General features: G+C 46.9%; 1 protein-coding gene across 6 annotated transcripts in view; it reads left to right on the top strand.

The window, feature by feature from the left end:
• LOC8043760 (FERM domain-containing protein 4A) overlaps positions 1–17,230 on the top strand; it is a 132,572-nt gene extending 115,342 nt beyond the window's left edge. For 3 of the 6 annotated variants that reach the window (XM_042291740.1, XM_042291739.1, XM_029987667.4), the window contains exons 9-23: positions 507–564; positions 657–743; positions 944–1,020; positions 1,763–1,867; positions 2,515–2,656; positions 2,773–2,914; positions 3,266–3,516; positions 4,402–4,545; positions 4,619–4,703; positions 7,471–7,512; positions 7,601–7,689; positions 11,083–11,366; positions 13,976–15,445; positions 16,416–16,586; positions 17,077–17,230. In XM_042291740.1, the coding sequence (XP_042147674.1) occupies positions 507–564; positions 657–743; positions 944–1,020; positions 1,763–1,867; positions 2,515–2,656; positions 2,773–2,914; positions 3,266–3,516; positions 4,402–4,545; positions 4,619–4,703; positions 7,471–7,512; positions 7,601–7,689; positions 11,083–11,366; positions 13,976–15,445; positions 16,416–16,557 (3,118 nt within the window). In that variant the 3' untranslated portion in view covers positions 16,558–16,586; positions 17,077–17,230. The remainder of the gene's footprint in view (positions 1–506; positions 565–656; positions 744–943; positions 1,021–1,762; positions 1,868–2,514; positions 2,657–2,772; positions 2,915–3,265; positions 3,517–4,401; positions 4,546–4,618; positions 4,704–7,470; positions 7,513–7,600; positions 7,690–11,082; positions 11,367–13,975; positions 15,446–16,415; positions 16,587–17,076) is intronic. The other 3 variants (XM_042291742.1, XM_042291741.1, XM_040218903.3) reach the window with 1 other exon arrangement.
• The last annotated feature ends 1,132 nt before the right edge of the window (positions 17,231–18,362 follow it).

Genomic DNA, 18,362 nt, shown 5'->3' on the forward strand with positions numbered 1-18,362 from the left:
TAAGTTCAAGGTTCAAAAGTTTACCCTTTTGGTTAGTGTCCTCCCTTATTGGTGTTTTGTCATCTTCAGTTGACATGCTTATGCCTTTAACTTATTTTAAAAGCTTAAATGATGTCAGGACAATTTAAGTCATCTGGATGTTTTTTTTACTTTGTTTGCTATATTTACGTGTATACCGAGGGTCAATATAATGCGTGCATGTCTTTTTTTTTTTTTGCATTGTGATACACAACCAGGAAGGCATGTTCCTGTAGGTGGGCATCAATAAATATACATACTAAACCTAAGCATAAAACCATGCTTCAAACAAAATGCCGGCTTTCCCAACAAGCCATCGATGGGATTGCGCATTCCTGTCTTGTAATGGGGTCTCTGAAAATCATAACTTGATTTGAGAATCTTTAACCATGTTTACTGTTAATTAAAAAAAAAATATTGGCCATTTTGAGTTTGATGGAGTTTTACTGCTTGTCCATTTATATAACAAATACAAACTTTCCTTTCAGGTACATGAACCTTGTTGAGACGATGCCGACCTATGGCATTCACTTCTACGAAGTGAAGGTAAACAGCAATTACACGACTGTGCATTCAGGACCCAAGTTTACAGTCATCCAGCTTGTTACATGGTGCAATATTTTTGTTTCATCTTGAAGGACAAGGGAGGAATACCGTGGTGGGTTGGTCTCAGCTGTCGGGGAGTGAGCCAGTACGACTACACGGACAAGAAGATACCACGCAAGGTAACGCCAGCGTTTTGCCTTTTTAATTTTGTTCCTCACTCTAGTTCTTCCAATGGAAGCTCCAATGGAAACCCACATGTGCTAATGCTATTAATGCCTTTTTATTTTGTTCCTCACTCTAGTTCTTCCAATGGAACCTCCAATGTAAACCCACATATGCTAATGCTATTAATGCTTTTTTATTTTGTGCCTCACTCTAGTTCTTCCAATGGAAGCTCCTGGAAAACCTGTATTTCCGAGACAAGAAGTTCTCCATCGAGGTACACAATCCCAGGAGGTGAGAACAAAAAAAAAGAAAAAAAATGTCCTACCTTTTGCAGTTGGGAATACAATTTGATCCACCCTCTTTCTGCTTGAATTGAGAGTTTTGTTTCTGCTTTAAGTGAGGCAGGTGTCTCCAAACGTTGATGAAAAGTGAAACAGATAATGGCTTCGCTGCATGTTTACTTTAAGTCTGACTACTTCACAAAGCCAATTTGTTTTCTCCAAATGACACCGTGATGCGTGCAGAACTCTATTAATATTCCGAGTGGCAAGAGGAGGCCACGTTTTCAGGTGCTTTACCGCGGAAGCATCAACATTTTGCCAAGTTTTCTTCCGGCATGATACGCATAGAGAGTCTTAACTTCAAACTAAGCAATATCAAAAGAAAACTTCTTTATACTGGCATTTTATGATTGCACGAAAAAATAAATACTATAGTAGCTGACAGGATAAGAATGTCAGGGACGTCCTTCGGTTGTCCCGCCTCCAGTGCAAGTTGTCCCGCCTCTAGTGAAAGCGTTCTACCTCTGGTAACGCTCCAATGTCTCGCGAGCCTTTAGCTTGAACAGGCAGCCAAAGCACAGTAAAAGGCAACATAGTGTGTACTGGAGGCCGGGCGTTTGCAAGAGACACACTGCCGTTCCCACCTTGTTACTTTGAAAAAAAAAAGTTTGCTTCAGGATGGCTTGGATGAGTACCTAGATTATGTGGCACGAGCCGCAGGCACTGACGGTCTTGCCCTTCCCTCGTTTTAGAGTGGTCCATGCCCTGAGCAGTTTCAATGTGTACGAGGATGTGATAGAAGCCCCCCCCGAAGTGTTTGACCCTTTGGCAGACGCCATTAGTGACTCCACAACCCAGTAAGTGACTCCCGCTTTGCCCAGGCTTGTCGAGCGACGGGTGGTTTTCACCTCTTTCTTTTTGGGGTGGGTCGGTTCCTCGAAACGTGCGTTGCCGACGACACCGAGCATATTTTTTTTAAATTTGGCATTGGGTTTATCTTTTTTGCATTGTCCACTCCACAATTGCAGCTTGAGAAAAACGAGGGCGACGCTTGTCGAGCGGGGAAATGTGTGACTCCAACATGAGCTACTGACTATGATCCTTTATTGCATGTTTTATTCTTTTGAGGGTGGAGGTGAGAATGGTTTACTCGTAGCGGGGCTTAGTAAAAATTTAAGAGCACCAGCAGACTCCACCGAGAAGTCTGTGACTCTTCACTCAGTTAATGGGCATCTCTTCTTGGCAATGTGTCTATTGTGCCAGCCTGATTCGATTAGACCCAGTCGACTAAATTGTCTTGCCATCTCTCCGAGCTTGTTTGCATCCTCGTCACATTCTGCTATTCTAGTTCTAGAATGCCTAATTTGCTGTGGAAGTGCATTTAATGTGACATTTTTATAAGCTGAAATGTAGAATGTGCAATGCTGACCTCATTAGGACATTTTGAGTGGACTGTTGCACTCTGGTGCGAGGAAAGCTAAGGACGGTGCTGCCTCTTTTTCAGGGTGTCTGTGAGCAGGAGAACCTTTGGTCCCGGCAACGTCACCGTTCTCGTCTGGTTCGCCGCGACGCCCTCCTTAACCAAGAGCATATGGTCCATGGCAATAGCGCAGCACCAGTTCTACTTGGATAACAATGTTGGCAAGGTGAGGGCACAATCTAGCAAGCACTAGAGTCTCTCTTTGGCCAGATTTCGCCATGCGGATACAGGCGTCGTTCTTGTAATAAACTTCATGTTCGGCCGTTCCCGTCTCATCTCCAGAGGAAGATCGAGGACGTCGGCACGCTGGACAAATTTGCAGCGGAGCTGTCCAAAAGCTCCCAGTCCCTGTCTTCGGCGAGCACCGGGTCGAACTTGAGCCGCAGTGCCAGCTGCCACAGCCTCCCCGCAATCAAAATAGAAGGTGCGCCTTCTTGCTGAAGTGTATGCTCGAGCGTTGACAACAAGCTCCGTAACTTAGCTACTTTGCGTCGGCAACTGTAAAAAAAAGTAGCCGCATTTGTAGATTGATTATTTCACTTGCGATCCCGGTGGTTGGTCGTAGAAATGCCGGCGAAAAAAGTGAGCGGACGCGAGGGCAGAACTATATCCACCTTTGCTGCTGCACCACCTCCAGGATCGCTACACGCAACAGCCCGACACTTTTACGACTCTGTTGGGAGGAAATCGAAGGATCACTTTTGAGTGCGCGTTCAATGCGCCATAGTTCCAGTAGCTCATGCACAATGCCCTTCCTTCCGCGTTTCCCCGGCAGACCATGTGAACGAGGAGACGCAGGCAGCCAAGCAGGAGATGCTGCTGGCGCTGAAGGCTCGCAAGGAGGCCCTAGAGGATGCGCTGCGCAAGAAGCTGGAGGAGCTGAAGACACTCTGCCTTCGGGAAGGCGAGGTGACCGGGGAGCTTCCCCCTGAGATGCCCCTGGCTCCGGGCGAGAGCCTGCCCCAGGTGCGCAGGCGCGTCGGCACCGCCTTCATCCTCGACGACCAACTGCTCTCCAAGGGAAAGGTGTGCACACTTTCTGCGTGGTGCCCTCGGCGACACAGTGGTGTGCTGCACCCTTGGCAGCCGCCTCGGTGGGTCGGAGGCAAAGCGGTGGCCTACGGGTCTCCGTTTAATGGGTTAGAATTCTGGCTAAAGGTGCCCGCGATTTGATGGAGGCTTATTACGGATGAGGTGGCGTATAATTAAGATTTTGGTTGCACACTAGAAGATTCCCAGGTAGTAGAAATTAATCCTTAGTCCTTTGCAGGTGCATGCCAGATGCCCTTCGTTGGTTTGGCACATAAATCCAACAAATTTGACTTTTTAGTACAGCCTCTGCGATGGACCTTCCACGGAATACCGTTCTTGCGTCCTTTCTGCTCTGAGCGGTTGTTGAACGAAGCCATAAATAGTACTTTACAGTCTTCTTATGAGGAGTAGTGGTTCCTTTGAACCAAGATTCGAGACTTGAGTCAGTATGCCCATCAAAAAAGAGAATGTTTGCGGTTGCCATGCGGAAAAAAACGCCTGTTCAAGTCGGCATTCAAAGCCAGAATGCCTTTTACTCAAAACAGCCATCAAAACGGAACATGTGGTAGTGAACTGATAGTGAGGAATGATTTGGGGATGATGAAGAAATGCGTCTGGAGCATTATTTGTTCTCCAAGTGATCGTTAAACTAAGCTCGAAAATTTATTTACTGCCATCTTACAAAGAGTAGGGGTGGGAGTAAGCAAAAGGCATTCACACATCTCTGGTCGATTTTGTCTGCCAAGCTACTCAAAGGATATACAAGCTGTTGCTGCAGAAGTATTTCTTGTATCGAGCCTTTAGAAAGGGTGCAGGTATGGAGCAAGATTTTGTCATTTTATACAAGCTTTTAACGTTCAGTTTCTTTGTTCTGTTCAGGAGGAGGCCTTGTCAAACTTGGAGTTGGAATACGAGCTTCAAAACAAAATAACCAGTGCTGCCTTGAGACTGGCCAATGACATGAGCGCTGACAAGAGCTTGCGGCGACAACGCAAGATAGGCTACCAACAAGCCCAAGAGAAGGTGTGACCTGCATGGAGCATGCTTGCGGCAGAAACTGACTATTTAATATTTTTTCTTTGCTACTTTGTTGCAGCTTAAAAAGGTGGAAGAAAAACTTGGCACCCTGAAAAAGCAGACAAAACATGGCAAGCCAAGGGTCATACAACAATCCGATGATGGTGATTCTTTCTAAGATTTTATTTTTCAAGCTGAATAGTTAGCACGTGTGAAATATGAATATATTGCACAGTAGACATTATTTACTCTCACTGCAACGAATGGAGCAGATTTTCTCCCGAACCAACTTTCAAGTCCAAAACATGAGGAAATATGACATAGAAAGAAAACAAAAATATTTGAATAACTTTAAAGTTGTTTTGCTTGGTCTGAACGGGGTTAACCCTTTAAGTGCCCCTTTTTTTTTCCGGAAAGCAATCTAAAAGTGACATACCGTAATATCCCGAGTCATCGCCCATCCCCGAGCCATCGCCCACCCCATTTTTTGGGCCAATATCGATTTCCGAAAAAACACCGAGTCATCGCCCACCCCTTCAAATACCCCAGCGCGGACTCTGCGATCCGCGAACACTCATCCTACCCGAATGACGCGGCCGCGGACCTTACAGTTGGAGGACGTCCGTGACAAAGTAAAACGATGGAGGGAAAGACACTTCTTTTTGTTTACGCATTTCCTCCGTGAGCGACCCCAAAGTGGTCGTGTATCCGTGCGAAAAGAAAACGATGGAGATAACAAAATAAGAGTTTGTTAATGTAACCGCGGAGAGTTAGGTCAAAGCCTGTCTCCGCCGAAGTAAGGTCACCGCGAACCCGCTCCTTCTTCCCGCCCGTCGCGACCGCGTTTGTGCAATATTTTAGGCAAAGCCAAAGCGTAAATAAAGCTTTGCTAGAACGTCCTACACAGACGTTTGCAGAGCGCCCCAACCGTGCATTGATAGCCCGCCGTGCACGGACGCACGTATGTACGCACCAAACAAGAAAGTTGCGCAAGGGCTTGCAATTGACAAGGCGCCCGACTTGGCCCGACGCCTAAGTATTTGCCAACGCGACCGCCGGCTTTCCCGCTTTCCCAGCATTGCTCTTGGTCGCTTCTTTGGTCCGCTCGCTCGCTCGCTCGCTTGTTGCGCCTGGTCGGTTTTTCTATTTTCTTGTAGACTTTTCTTTCTTTTTTTTTTACTAACTAGGAGAACATAGTGGTGACATTCTTTCACGGAACAAACGTTCGCGCTATATGCAAATCGGCGGTGTTTCTAGCGCGTATGCAAGCAACGGACTTCGCTATAGTAAAATATTCTTTCGTGAGCATTTTTTTTCTATAAAACAATGAAACTAAATCGAGTTTTGAGTTTGACGTATCTCTTGTGCATCAGCGCTAGATACGCAGAGAAAAATAGGCGGTTTTTTCCGCTTTTTTTCAAGTGTTTGTGCTCACCCACCGAGACATGGCCCACCCCACTTTTTTAACGAATTTCAGGCGGTAGGGGGGTGGGCGATGACTCGGGATATTACGGTATTTTTTATTTAGAAGTTTTATTTCTTGAGTAATACAGATAAAATTTCGAAAGTTTATTACGCAAAAATCAGCGGCGGCGAAAAAAAAAAAAAATGCGCCAGCTAAAACGAGTGTTGCCATCTATGATCAGTGCCACAAACTAGTCGGGACAAGCCTAGCTCATCCGTGGAAGTGAGGGGTAAAGAGAGAACCACTGGACGAGCTGAGCTCGTCCAGTGGTTCTAAAACTGCCATGGACGAGCTGAGCTCGTCCATGGCATTTTTAGCCAAAAAGCGGCCGACGAGCTCGGCTCGTCCAAGGCACTGAAAGGGTTAATTAACAAAATTCTCATAGTTCACAACTTTAAGCTCCCAACATTATTAAATTTATTAAGTTACTGGCAAGTGACAGAAATATTGCTTTGTGACTGACTCTTTGTAGTAATTGACATCATGCAAACCTTGTCACAATTTTTTGTAGGTTGGTGGTACAGAAAACATTGAGCATTGCCATGCTAGAAATAGTGCAGCTTTAACTCTCCAAGAATTTCAATTAGCATTGAAATTCTTGTGTTTTGGAATCGGAGGGTCACATCATGAACATATATAATTTTTATGCTGCATACCATGGAAGCGCCCACTTCGTTCAAGGGTTCAGAATTCCCGAACTTGGGAATTCTGCAAATTGTACTGTCAAGACCGGTTATAACGAAGTCGACGGGAATCGGAAATCACTTCGTTATATCCGCTATTTCGGTATAACTGAATTTGGTTATAACGAAGTGCAAAAGGGAATAGGAAATCGTGATCGCTTCGCTGTAGCCGCTATTTCGTTATAACTGATTTCGTTATAACCGATCTCGACAGTATGTTAAGCACCCGACTTGATCGGACAAGCGTTCATGTCCAGATCAACCCAATTTTCAGTGAGAGTGGAGTGGGCGCTCCTCCAGTGTTTTGCGGTAATGATCAAGTAGGTGCAGATTCAGGACCTGAAAATATCCGGCTGTGCCAAGTTGACCTAGCTTTGCTCCGGTGATAAATATGCAGATGTTTTACCCCTGTTGGCCTTCATGCAACACCACAGTCGTCTTTGACGCTATTAAATCAGAATTCAAGCACACCTCCTATATCTGACTGTTGCATGAAGTGTGTATGATTCTGATAAATGAGTGACTTGCAGGCATTCATTCGAATGCAACAGCTCATTGCTACCATTCCAGCCTGTATCGACTTACATGGGAAACATATTTCCCAATGATGCAACGGCACTCGTGCAAGTGCAACACATGAAATATTGAAAACTTCTCACGCAAGCTCGAAGTGGAACGTACCGTCCTTTTCCACCGTCACAGTATTTAACTTCAAATGCAAGTCGTCTGTGTAAAGTTTACTGAAACCTTCACATTAATCATTTGTCTTCTCTTGTTTTCCAGAGCCTAGTGAAGATAATATCAGTGAAAGCACCGGGGGAAGTGGTAAGTTTTCATTTGGTTGTGTAGGTCTAAAACTGTATTGTGTCAAGGACGATGCTAATTTCTTTCTTTAAACCCTTCCTTTTTTTAGATACACCGTTCCGAGAAAGCGGCAATCTGTCGGACGTGAGCCCAGCCATGTCTCCCAAACCTCGTAAATACGATGACAGCTTGGCTGAGGTAAGGCAAACCTCTTGAAATCTAAATATTTGCATGTTTGTTAACGGGGTACACTACCCAGAAAAAAAAATTTCTGCAAAAAATGTTGATTTTGAAAAATTACATATTTACATTCAATAACAGCTAGAGAGTATTCCGAAAAATTTTCACTAGTTTACACTGCATAGTTATTTTTTAAAAATTATTTTCTGTCCACTGAAGCTGAAGAAAAGGTAGGGTTTGGAAAACTTTGAACGCATTTTTCTCCGTTCCACTTTTTGGTATAAATTCCATTTTAGTCAATCTATCGTTTGATAATGGCAATACAGGGAAGGCTCGTTCTTCACTTTTCCTGACTGAAATTTAACAAGGAGTGCGGCTATGGAATTTTTTTGTCACTTTACGGATGTCTTTTATAAAAAATGTTGACATTTTGTCGAAGACACGGAAGAACAAGAAGTTGACCAATTTTGCAGAAGAGAAAATTGATAGAAATAACTTACTTTTTACGAAAAGCTTTCCATAGCTGCAGCTCCTAGGTATTCTGCTTCATATCTAGCGAATCAAAATCTTGAATATTGTGATAGTTTTCCGACGATAGATTAACTAAGCAATATAGGCGTGTTGCTGATAAAAGTTGCCCTAATTTCCTCTGACATATTGTTATGCACCCTCTAGCATGACCACCAGCCTACCCTGTAAATTTCATTCATTTTAAGCCAAGGGTTCAGAAATTGACCCTCCTGGGGGGGGTGTCCCCTTAACTGAAACTGTAATGTCATCCACGCGTATATACTTGCTCGCATGCAAGTATATACTTGCTCGCATCCTGTAGTTAGAAGCAATTTTTTTAAATTTTCAATGAGGCAATACGGCTCATTCCTGCAAGCGGATGCCACTCGTTTTTGTGTGTTCACGGCGCCATCAAAAAGTTTCAAAAATCGCGTGCAACTTTTGGATTTGATAGCGGTAAATTACGAAAGTTTGACATCTGGCCCCGACGGCTAGTGCTACATCCAGGCAAAGACAGAGTGCTCGGCGATGCATACCCTAACTAGTTCCTGCTGTGAAAAAAACATGGTTCTCTTTCCTCCCAGATACCCCATACTTTTGTTGCCATGCCAAGATTTTTAATACCGTAAATTTCTGAGAGAATGCCCACCCAAACTACGAAGATATCAAGTAAAAATATGGGATGGGCAAACTTTCGGGTCATGTGCCAAAAACTAGAAAAAAATTGCCTGCATTTGACAGATCAGCGGTACATCCACGTTTATTCCTTACTCGTTATCGCTGAAACCATAGAAAGCGTCATTGCTGTCGAAGGCCAGTTGCAATGCTTCGTCCACTATGCTCTCCCGAGCTTCGGGTGCCATTGCCTGTTCGCTGCACACTCAAAGGATGTCGGGACAGAATCATATGAGAGAGATGCCGAGGCCTCGGACACGAAGCTGACGACACCCTGGTGCGACGGCTTCTTGAGGTTCCCCTTGATGACAGCCCCTTCCTGCAAAAAGGAGGTCCAACGATTCCTAAGGGCATCTCTGAAAGGTTTCATCCAGCCCACGTCTGCTTGCTGGAGGATAGACATGCACCCGCCAAGAACGAAGACAACGTCGGTTTCCTTTCCGTCGAGAGCCTCTTGTGCTGCCTCTGTCGTATAAATGGCCGCTTGGACCAGGACGAGCAGCCGCCTCACGTCGTCTTTGTTGGCACCAAACACCTTCTGCACCCATTTGAGGAAGACCGGCGCGGTCATTCACTCATTCCTTGGACAGGTCACTCTCGCATTTTCTGGAAGGAGCCGAGATTCGGTTTCGTTCCAAACTCCGGCAAAGCCAAGTACTACAGCAACGACAGGAGTGGCCGTCAACACGAAAGCATCGCTGGATGGAAAACAAAAATGGCGACGAACAGATGTAGCACCTTCACTAGAAACGCACCAGTACACGCAGAAGACTCTTTCCATACCGTTCAAAAAGTGGCGCTGCTCTACAAGCTGTTTATTTTTTTCCTTTTGCGAAAGGCGGGATTGCATGTTTACAAGTTCTTTTTATGGTGAAGTTTGTATGGGCCATGCTAACCATAAGTAACATAGAGCGTACGTGGAAATTGAGACAACACGTGGGCAACGTAGAGCGCATGTGAAATTGAGACAACACCTCCTAGGGCCGGACCCCTTGGAGGGTTCCGGCCCATCAGTTCCTTAAGCACAACAAGAGGCGGGCGTTTGATACCTGCAACTGTTGTACAGAATGTGAGTGTCTGTCCATGACTGACACAACCTGTGTTCACGATGCAGATGCTGTATTCGCCGGCAACGTTGCTTGTCCACTTGGCCGGACAGTCCATGCGTACCGTGGTTTGGTCCATGTTGCCGATACTAAAGTTGGAGTAGTCGTGCTCCAGGCACAGGCTTCCTACAGCCTTCTGGAAGACAGAGATGGCCTCTGCATAGTCAGCCGGTAGCTTCTGGCTCTCGTTCGTCCCCGCTCGCATCGAAACATTGGAGCAGGCTTTCCAGCGGGCCAGGTAGTGGCGTGAAGCTTCGAAGTTGCCCAGTTTATTTTGAACTGCCAGCTTGCTTCCATGCCCTTAAAGGAGGCGGTTGCTCACCGCTCGCCCCGCTACGTGCTCGGTATCTAAGAAGTCTGAGTGCTTCGTTGAGCTCTTTCCTGAAAACCAGTTGTCCGTTGTTGATGGCTCTCTTGAATTTGTTTTTGCCGTGGCACTGCTGCAGCTCCATTTGCAAACATGTTTCCTGTTTAGCTCAAAATGTCTTGCAGTTTTGCCAACGTTGTCACCATTCTTCTTGTGCTACTGGACAACTTCCACCTTTCTCTGAATTGTGTAGCTGTTCCTCATAGTCGCTGCTGGGAGCGAGCGCGGGTGAACAGTTGCGAGGTAGGCAGAGGAATGACGGTCTACTGGTGTGGAGTCTGTTTGCTCGAGCTGTTTCTTCTTTTTCTTTGCACACAAATGTCTTGAATGATTCACTTCAACTTTGCCCTTATCTACCGGATAAGTATGTTCTCTTTTGTCAGAAATCAGGTCACCAGCAGTGTTTGTGGATGGGTCATCCAAAGTTTTCCCAGAGGGGGCATTGGACTTGTTTGCGGCGAGAGCTTCCCGGGTTTTCGAACGCGTCGAAGCTACTGAGAATTGTAAGGGGTGGGCGATGTTTGCGAATTTCATTAAAATAAATATTTTGTCCAAAAAATTGGGTGGGCGATATTTCGAGCGGGGGCGTTTTCTCGGGACTTAATGGTATTGTTCTATTTTAGGCACCTCCGGAGTTAGTTGAAAAGAACAAGAGACCCAATATTCACGTACGAATGGAGCTTCGTCCCATGACCTGCCACCCTTTGTACACCACGTTTGCAGCATCAGATCCTTTCGTCTCCTTCCATCCAGAAGTGCAGCCGCCTGCCCTCGGTGAGCTCGGTGCCGGCAGAGCTGTGCCTCCAGCCGAGCCCGTCGTCGGTGTCTGCCCCGGCCAGCCCCAGCAAGCCCAGAGGCTCTCACCACCGCGTGCCGTGCGGCGTTTCACCCGTCGTCTGCCAGGGCTGGAGCGGCTATGCCCCCAGCGCGGTGTACCAGACGCGCACGACGTACCGCAGGCAGCAGTACCCGACGCTCACCACTTCCAGCTCTGGAGGCTCTAGCCCCGTGCCCATGAGGACGCCTTACAAGAATCGGTGAGCTGGCATTGAGCTTCTCGCCGATCAAAAAAGGGGAGCAATAGACACCAGAGTATTGTCAAGTGCAGAGGTTTCCAAACTTTTGGATTCCAAGGAACGTCCGTCTGCCTCAAATGGCAGCTGAGGAACCCCTGGTCCCTTTGACGTCATTGCGTATGAGCGATGCAGAGGCCTATAGACTTTATAGGCTTTGTTAATAATAGTGCACAGACTAGGGCGTGTATTGTTCGTAGCTGTGTAACGATGTATGTTTCAAGCACGTTGAGGTACTGCTTAAACTGGGTAAATACTTTAATGAGACAGAAAGTTGGGCAAGTTGTATGTTTCAGGCATGTTGAGGTACTGCTTATACTGAGTAAATACTTTAATGAGGCAGAAATTTGGACAAGTTGGCTAATCGTCTAACGAGCTAAAAAGGTGCAAAAAACGAGACAATAAACAAGGAAAGCACAGACACAGCGTTGACTTTCAACTGAATGTTTATTCTTGCGAACAAGAAAAAAAACACGAAGGAAGGAAAAATAAAAGACAAAATAACCGACAAATATTTCTACTGCGCAGTATCACCTTATACAAAGGTACATTTCTTGATAAAACTTGCTTCGTCACTCCTTAGCCATGCTGATGGTGTGCTAACGCATGAGTCATCCCCACTCCAGTAGGTGTGACTGCACTTGGCTGAGCCCCTTCATTCACAGATATAAAGATCTTGCCAAGGAACAAAAAGAAGTCTGCAAGGGGGATTGATGAAGCTTATTTTATTTTATCTAGTGGGGATGATTCATGTGTTAATGCACAAGTATCGCTGGAGTGTGAACAAGCAGGTTTTATTAAGAAATTTAGCAGATTTGTATGAAGGTGATATGGTGCGGTAGAAATATATTTATAGGTTATTTTGTGTCTTTTTTTCTTTTCCTCTTTCGTGTTATTTCTAGCTCGCTGCACATTCAGTAGAAAGCCAGCGCTGTGCCTTCCTTGTTTCTTGTTTCCAGTTTTTTGCGCTGTTTTACCTTGCAGAATACTTTACTTGGGATGGGGATGATAGGAACCCAGTTTGAAAACCCGTGGTGATCTAAAGCAAGGTTGTTTTACTGGGAAAATATGTATCTATATGGAAAAAACCCTTCTCCTAAGCTTCTTTGTGCTGACGCATATGGCATACTTCGTAAAATACTATATTGTAGTATTCCAAGCCATCGCCCACCCCTACCGCCTGTAATTTATAAAAAAATGTGGGGCGGGCTATATTCTCATTGGGTAAACACAAAATTTTTTAAAAACATTACAAAAAAATGTTAATTTTTTGTACATATCTAGCGCAGCTGCACAAGAGATACATTAAAATAAAAAAACTTGAATTAGCCTTTGTTTTATGCAAGAAATGCTTATGAAGGGACATTTTTACTACTATTGCAAAGTTTGTTACTTGCACACGTGCGATGAACATCGCCCATCAGCATAGAGTGTGAATGTTTGTTCCGTGAGAGCATGTTTCTAACACCACTAAGTTCTCTTCGTTGGTAAAAATAAAAATAAAAAAATTAACCAGACGCAACGAGCCAGTGAGCGAGCAAGCGGACGAAAGTAGTGATGGAGAGTGATGCTGGAGAAGCAAGAAAACCGGCGATCGCGCTGGCAATTACTTTGACGTCGGGCCAAGTTGGGTGACTTGTCAATCACAAGGAGCAGGCTCTTGTGTAACCTTCTTGTTTGGTGCACACAGTGGCGTCACTAGGGGGGGGGCGGGGCAAATCGTTCCGGGTGCAGCGCTCGGGAGTGCACAGCTGGGCAGTGAAAGGGAAGGAGGTTGCGGCGGGCCACCGCCCCGGGTGCCGCTGACCCTAGTGATGCTCCTGAGTGCATACATGCGTGTTTCCGTGCGGGGCGTGCTATCAACACGGGTTGAGGCGGCGTTGCTGTGTGGCATGGGCGGCACCACGAACACGAAACTCAAAACAGGAGGCTTTACAAACGTCTGTGTGCGGCGTTCCAGTAAAATCTTTATTTACCCGTTGGCTTTGTCTCAAACATTGAATAACCTTACTAGACTCGGTCGCGACGTTCTGGGAGAAGAAGCGGGTTTGCGGTGGACCTTATTTCGGTGGAGCGGACTTCCACCTTACACTGAGCGGTTGCATTCCAAAATATGGGGCGTTCTCTGACCCTGAATGGATTAATGCATGTGTTATCTTTCCAACTTTTTTTTTGTCCAAACAAATTTTTTGTGAGCAAAACAAAGTTTCATTTTGTCATCTCCATCGTTTTCCTTTCGCGTGCATGTACTCCGACTTCGGGGTCGCAGAAATCGGAGAGGAAATACGAAAACAAAATGAAGTGTCTTTCCCTCCTTTGTTTTACTTTGTCAAGGACGTCCTCGAACTGTAAGGTTCGTGGCCGCATCATTTGGGTGGGATGAATGTTCGCGGATCGTGGAGTTTGCATTGCGGTATTTGTACGGGTGGGTGATAACTCTGTGTTTTCTTTTTTTAATTGATATTCGCCCCAAAAGTGGGATGGGTGATGACTCGGGATATTACAATAGTTACATGAAACTGAATAATTGCGGCGCTTCATTCCGCTGATCCGAGGTTCGCTCCTCTGCGCAGGTTCGAGTCCACCCTGAGCATAGAGGGCAGCAACCTGTACAGCGTTCCGACGCAGCGAACTAGCCAGGCCTTCGACAGCCAGGACGATTTGGTCGCCAATGCCCCCCCGGAGCCGCAAGACCTGGGCCTGGTGTCTCGGCACAACAGCCTCGAAAGCAACCGCAGGCACAGCAGGCGCACCAAGGGCACTTCCGCACCCTCCCCGAGCCACCCCAAAAGGGAAAGCCACCCCTCCGCACCCCCGGCGTCATCTGCCGTGCAAAACCTTCCGGGGTGGACCAGCCCTTCGCCGTCCCTTCGCTCCCCGGCCTCCTCGACGGAGAGGGCGGATGCCCGCGTCCCTCCCCACATCCACCAGCCATACTGCACGGCGTCTCCGTCGCAGCAGCGGCGACTCGTGTCAGCTTCAGCCTCGTACCCGGACGGATTCGTCGTGAGCGACCCAAGGGGCTTTCCCGCCGCGTACGGGGGCGGCGGTGGCTCCAACTTCCCTCCGAAGGCGCACTCCTACCACGAGAACATGGTGCGGCACGTGGACGAATCGGGTGTCCCCGTGTTCGTGCCCCTGGACGAAGACGGCAAGCCGCGCCTGCACGAAGCGGTGCACCGCCCCGTGGAGACGGTGTTCCATAAGCCACCGCTGGCGGCCGCACTCCTACACCACCACCAGCTGCACAGGAAGAAGCTACAGGAGGTGTGCAGTGGCGAGGGATTCCTGGGTGGCAGGTTGCCGTCGTTGTCTGGCTTGGGACTCCCGTCGCACGCAAAGGCGTCCCACGTCGAGCCGTTCTCGAGCCAACCGACCAGTCCCACCGGCTACGGCGCTTCCGTCCATTCTGCCAAACTGGAGACTCTGCAGGAGGGGTTGTGTGGCCCCTACAACAGCCAGTACCTGACCATGTGCATCTCGTCGTCGAAGACGTTTTCGTCGACGGCGCAGTCGTACAGCACAGAGAGTCTGAAGCAGCGGACGAAGGACTGGGTGGAAACTTCGCTCGACTCTCCGGTTACAGCTAGGAAGGCGACGGCGAAGCACCGGGAGCCGTCACTCGCGAGCAACTCTCCCGCTCCCGTTGTTGCCGACGAAAGTGTGTCTTTACAGACGGCGCCGGCGCATCGGCCGGAACGCCGCGAAATGCCGAGTGACGACGCTCCGCCTAGCATCGTTACGGAGCAGGACTCCGCCCGCTCGCCCGTGCCGCTGCCGTCGAGTCCGAAGCAGGTTCCTCCGGGCGTGGAAATGAACATTGTGACAATGGGTCACTTTCAGCCGTACTGGGAGGAGACCAAGCCGTATGAGATGGCAGACTTCTACAAGTACAGCACCAAGCACCGCAAGCCTTCGGGTGGCCGGGATTCTCGGGAGGCCGGGCCGCTGTCTCCAGTGGCGTACGACGGGGAATCTCGAGACTGCACGACCGGGACGGAACGTGCGAAGATGGCGGAGAGGAGTCCTCCAGATGGCATGGCGTGAGTGCCTGGTTCTGAAATTGGACTGCCGTTAAAATCTCAGGAGGATTGCTGGAGATTAATTTTTGAGATAATACCACATCACGTCCTGCTCAGTAATTTATTTTCTCCTTTGGACTAATGTTCACTTTGCCCTTTCGACTTCTCACTCTCCCGTTTCACTTTTCCTTCCCCAAGACTTTGGTCCCGTTTGAGCAAATGCACAATGCCATGCTCTTCTTTCTCCTTTTCTTTTCCTTCTATGCTCTCCTTGAAGATGGGGAACTGCAGTGTCTAAGCATATTACGAGGGGAACATAAAAAGAAATGATAGTTAAGTGGGGTCCAACGTTGTGCACATATTAAATTAGTTTTCTCGAGAAATGCCGCCTCCAGGGTAACCTGTCTACCAAAATGGAACACACTTCAGTTTTGTTCAAACAATAACCACTGCCCATATCATGGCACCGCACGTGGCTGTTTTAGCAAATGGAGAGGACGATTAGCAGCAGAGTTAAAAGCTTTCAGCCATCCAACTATCTGCTTTTTTCTTGCGCGGACAAAGTAGAATTGCTGTGCCACGTGGTTGTGCCGGAAAAACTTTTTTCCAACTATGCTTCTGCATTCTGGAGCTATGTGGGAGTTAAGTGTCTACACTAATTTATTCTCCAAATAGATAGAATTTTTTTTTTTTTACTTTTAGGGGCTGCCACTCATCTATTACTATTTATTATGACCTCGAAGGCCTTTCTCACCAATTTCAGTACACCTCTCGAATAATGCATGTTGTCGAGAGATCCAAATTACTCTCTAATATGCTGCGTGCACAATTTTATCAGTTGGTCGGTTTCTATACTCCGCTCCACTTTAAGTATGAGTGCAGCAGAAGCAACAAGACCATGTTCCGGGCACATGAAGTAAAGCCTACGATAGCTTCGTTATGCGAGTGTAAAGATGTTAGGTTACAGTCATTTGCTGGTCGTGCCACGCAGGGATGTGGAGGAACGCCACCCAAACAGTAGCGCAGACACTAGCCTGAACCTGAACCGGTCCTCGGTCGCCGACGCGTTTCACGAGGAGATGATTGCATGGTACGAGGACCAAGATGCTGGCAACAAGGCAACGCTGGTCTGAGCCGGGGGAGGCCTCCCATTACCCTGCAGGTAAGCGAAAGCAGCGTAAACAGCTTCAGTTGCTCGAGTCAACATTTTTAAATCGAGTGCGAATAATCATTTCGAAACGTCTCGTTATTGCCGACACTTCTATCAAGGTGAGATGGGTGCAGCCAGGAAATTAACCGAGCCAATTTCAACGTAGACTGTCTTCATCAATTTGAAAGGTTTTACCTCTCCAATATAATGCTCCTAATTCTAGTACTCATTTTTTAAAGAAAGTTCTCTTGCCATGACAAATATTTCTCGCTTGCATGATTGATGCACTCTTTACTGCAATTTGTTTTTCATGGTGAGATGAAGCTGCACTTAAATAGAAAAGTTGAGTTAAAAATAATGTTGCTTTTGTTAGGACTCTGTAGAAGTGACTGCTAAGAACTGGATCCCTTACAATCTTCTTGATGTGTTTTAACAGCTTGCTTGGCCGTATTTCTGAGCAGCTGCCCTTTCGCACATAGATCTTGCTTCTTTCTCGTTGCAGGTGCTACGCCAGGAACAAAAGTTGAGTGCTCACAGCATCGTAGACCTTCAAAGCCAGGAGCATTTTTAGAAACAACCTTGTATATAATATTTTATGAAAAGTATTTATTTCGGGCATCATCATTTTATATAAATAAATGTTTTATTCTTTGTAAGTCTCGACGTGCTTCTCACTGCGTGTCAATTTATTTGTGCACTGGGTGCTATTCTGGGAGCTCAGCATTCTGGCAAACTGACATCCTTTGGTAATCCATTCAAGTGCTGTTCGAAACACTTTCAATCAAATTATCACTAAAAATGGCACAAACTCGATGTGAAAGCACCTTGGGTGTAGACATTAATGTGACATTTGTGACGAAAACGTGGAAGTGCCAAGTCATTGCATGCAAGCATAAGTAGATTAATTGTGCAGTACACTGGTGAGATAAGCCTGAGTTAGAGCCATATGTGCCAAGGGCGTTCGGTCGGTTTAGTCCATGAGCAGAGCTTGTGGCCCGCTAGAACAAGCATATTATCTTATCAAGAGACTGTCCCAGTTCATCAAGCGTCAACGATGCAAGATGGCAGAGGGAACATACAATTTTCTGTTTGCCAGGCTCCCAGCAACGGTTGCTAGACTGTCGGAATCCTCAAAAGACATACCAAGCCCTTCCAGTATATATATATTACAATCTGGGTGTTTCACATCATCATATGCCCATAAGTTTGCTCTTCGTTTTTGAATTTTGGAACTTCGAGCACCATTTGATTTGTCTCGTTTAACTGCATCTGGTGAAGCAGAGGTGCCAAGTAAGGTATGCCTCAGGGTAACTACACTTTATCAATCTTGGCAGTTAAAGGGATACTGAAATGGAAACTGAAATATACCTCTCAAGTTCAGGAATAGGTTAAACATGATGAACAAAAAATCTTCTAATGACGAACGGAGGTCTGTGTTTTGAACGGATGGCTGTATTTTTTCGTTCCCAACGACCAATTCCATTGAGCGCTCGATTGGAGAGAGCGCAATGCGACCCGGAAGATCCAATGCTTCCAGCATGTTCGTGACGTAGTATCACGGGCAAGGCTACGAGAGGCTGGCGTGTTTGTGGGCTTCACCATTTGGGGGTGGTAACGTGTTACAACTTGGCCGATCGAGGTGCCCGATTGCTGGTTCGGCAATGCCAGTGGAGGCGAAAAAGTGGCTCACGTCCGCTTCAAACTCCCCTTTCTCCACTCTCCGTAGGAGATTAATGGGCGCGGGAGAGAATGGAAATCCGGTTCGGCATCGTATTACGGCGAAGCGGC

The sequence above is a fragment of the Ixodes scapularis genome, unplaced genomic scaffold (genome assembly GCF_016920785.2).
Source record: "Ixodes scapularis isolate PalLabHiFi unplaced genomic scaffold, ASM1692078v2 PGA_scaffold2__306_contigs__length_199485367, whole genome shotgun sequence".
In the NCBI taxonomy this organism is placed as follows: Eukaryota; Metazoa; Arthropoda; class Arachnida; order Ixodida; family Ixodidae; genus Ixodes; species Ixodes scapularis.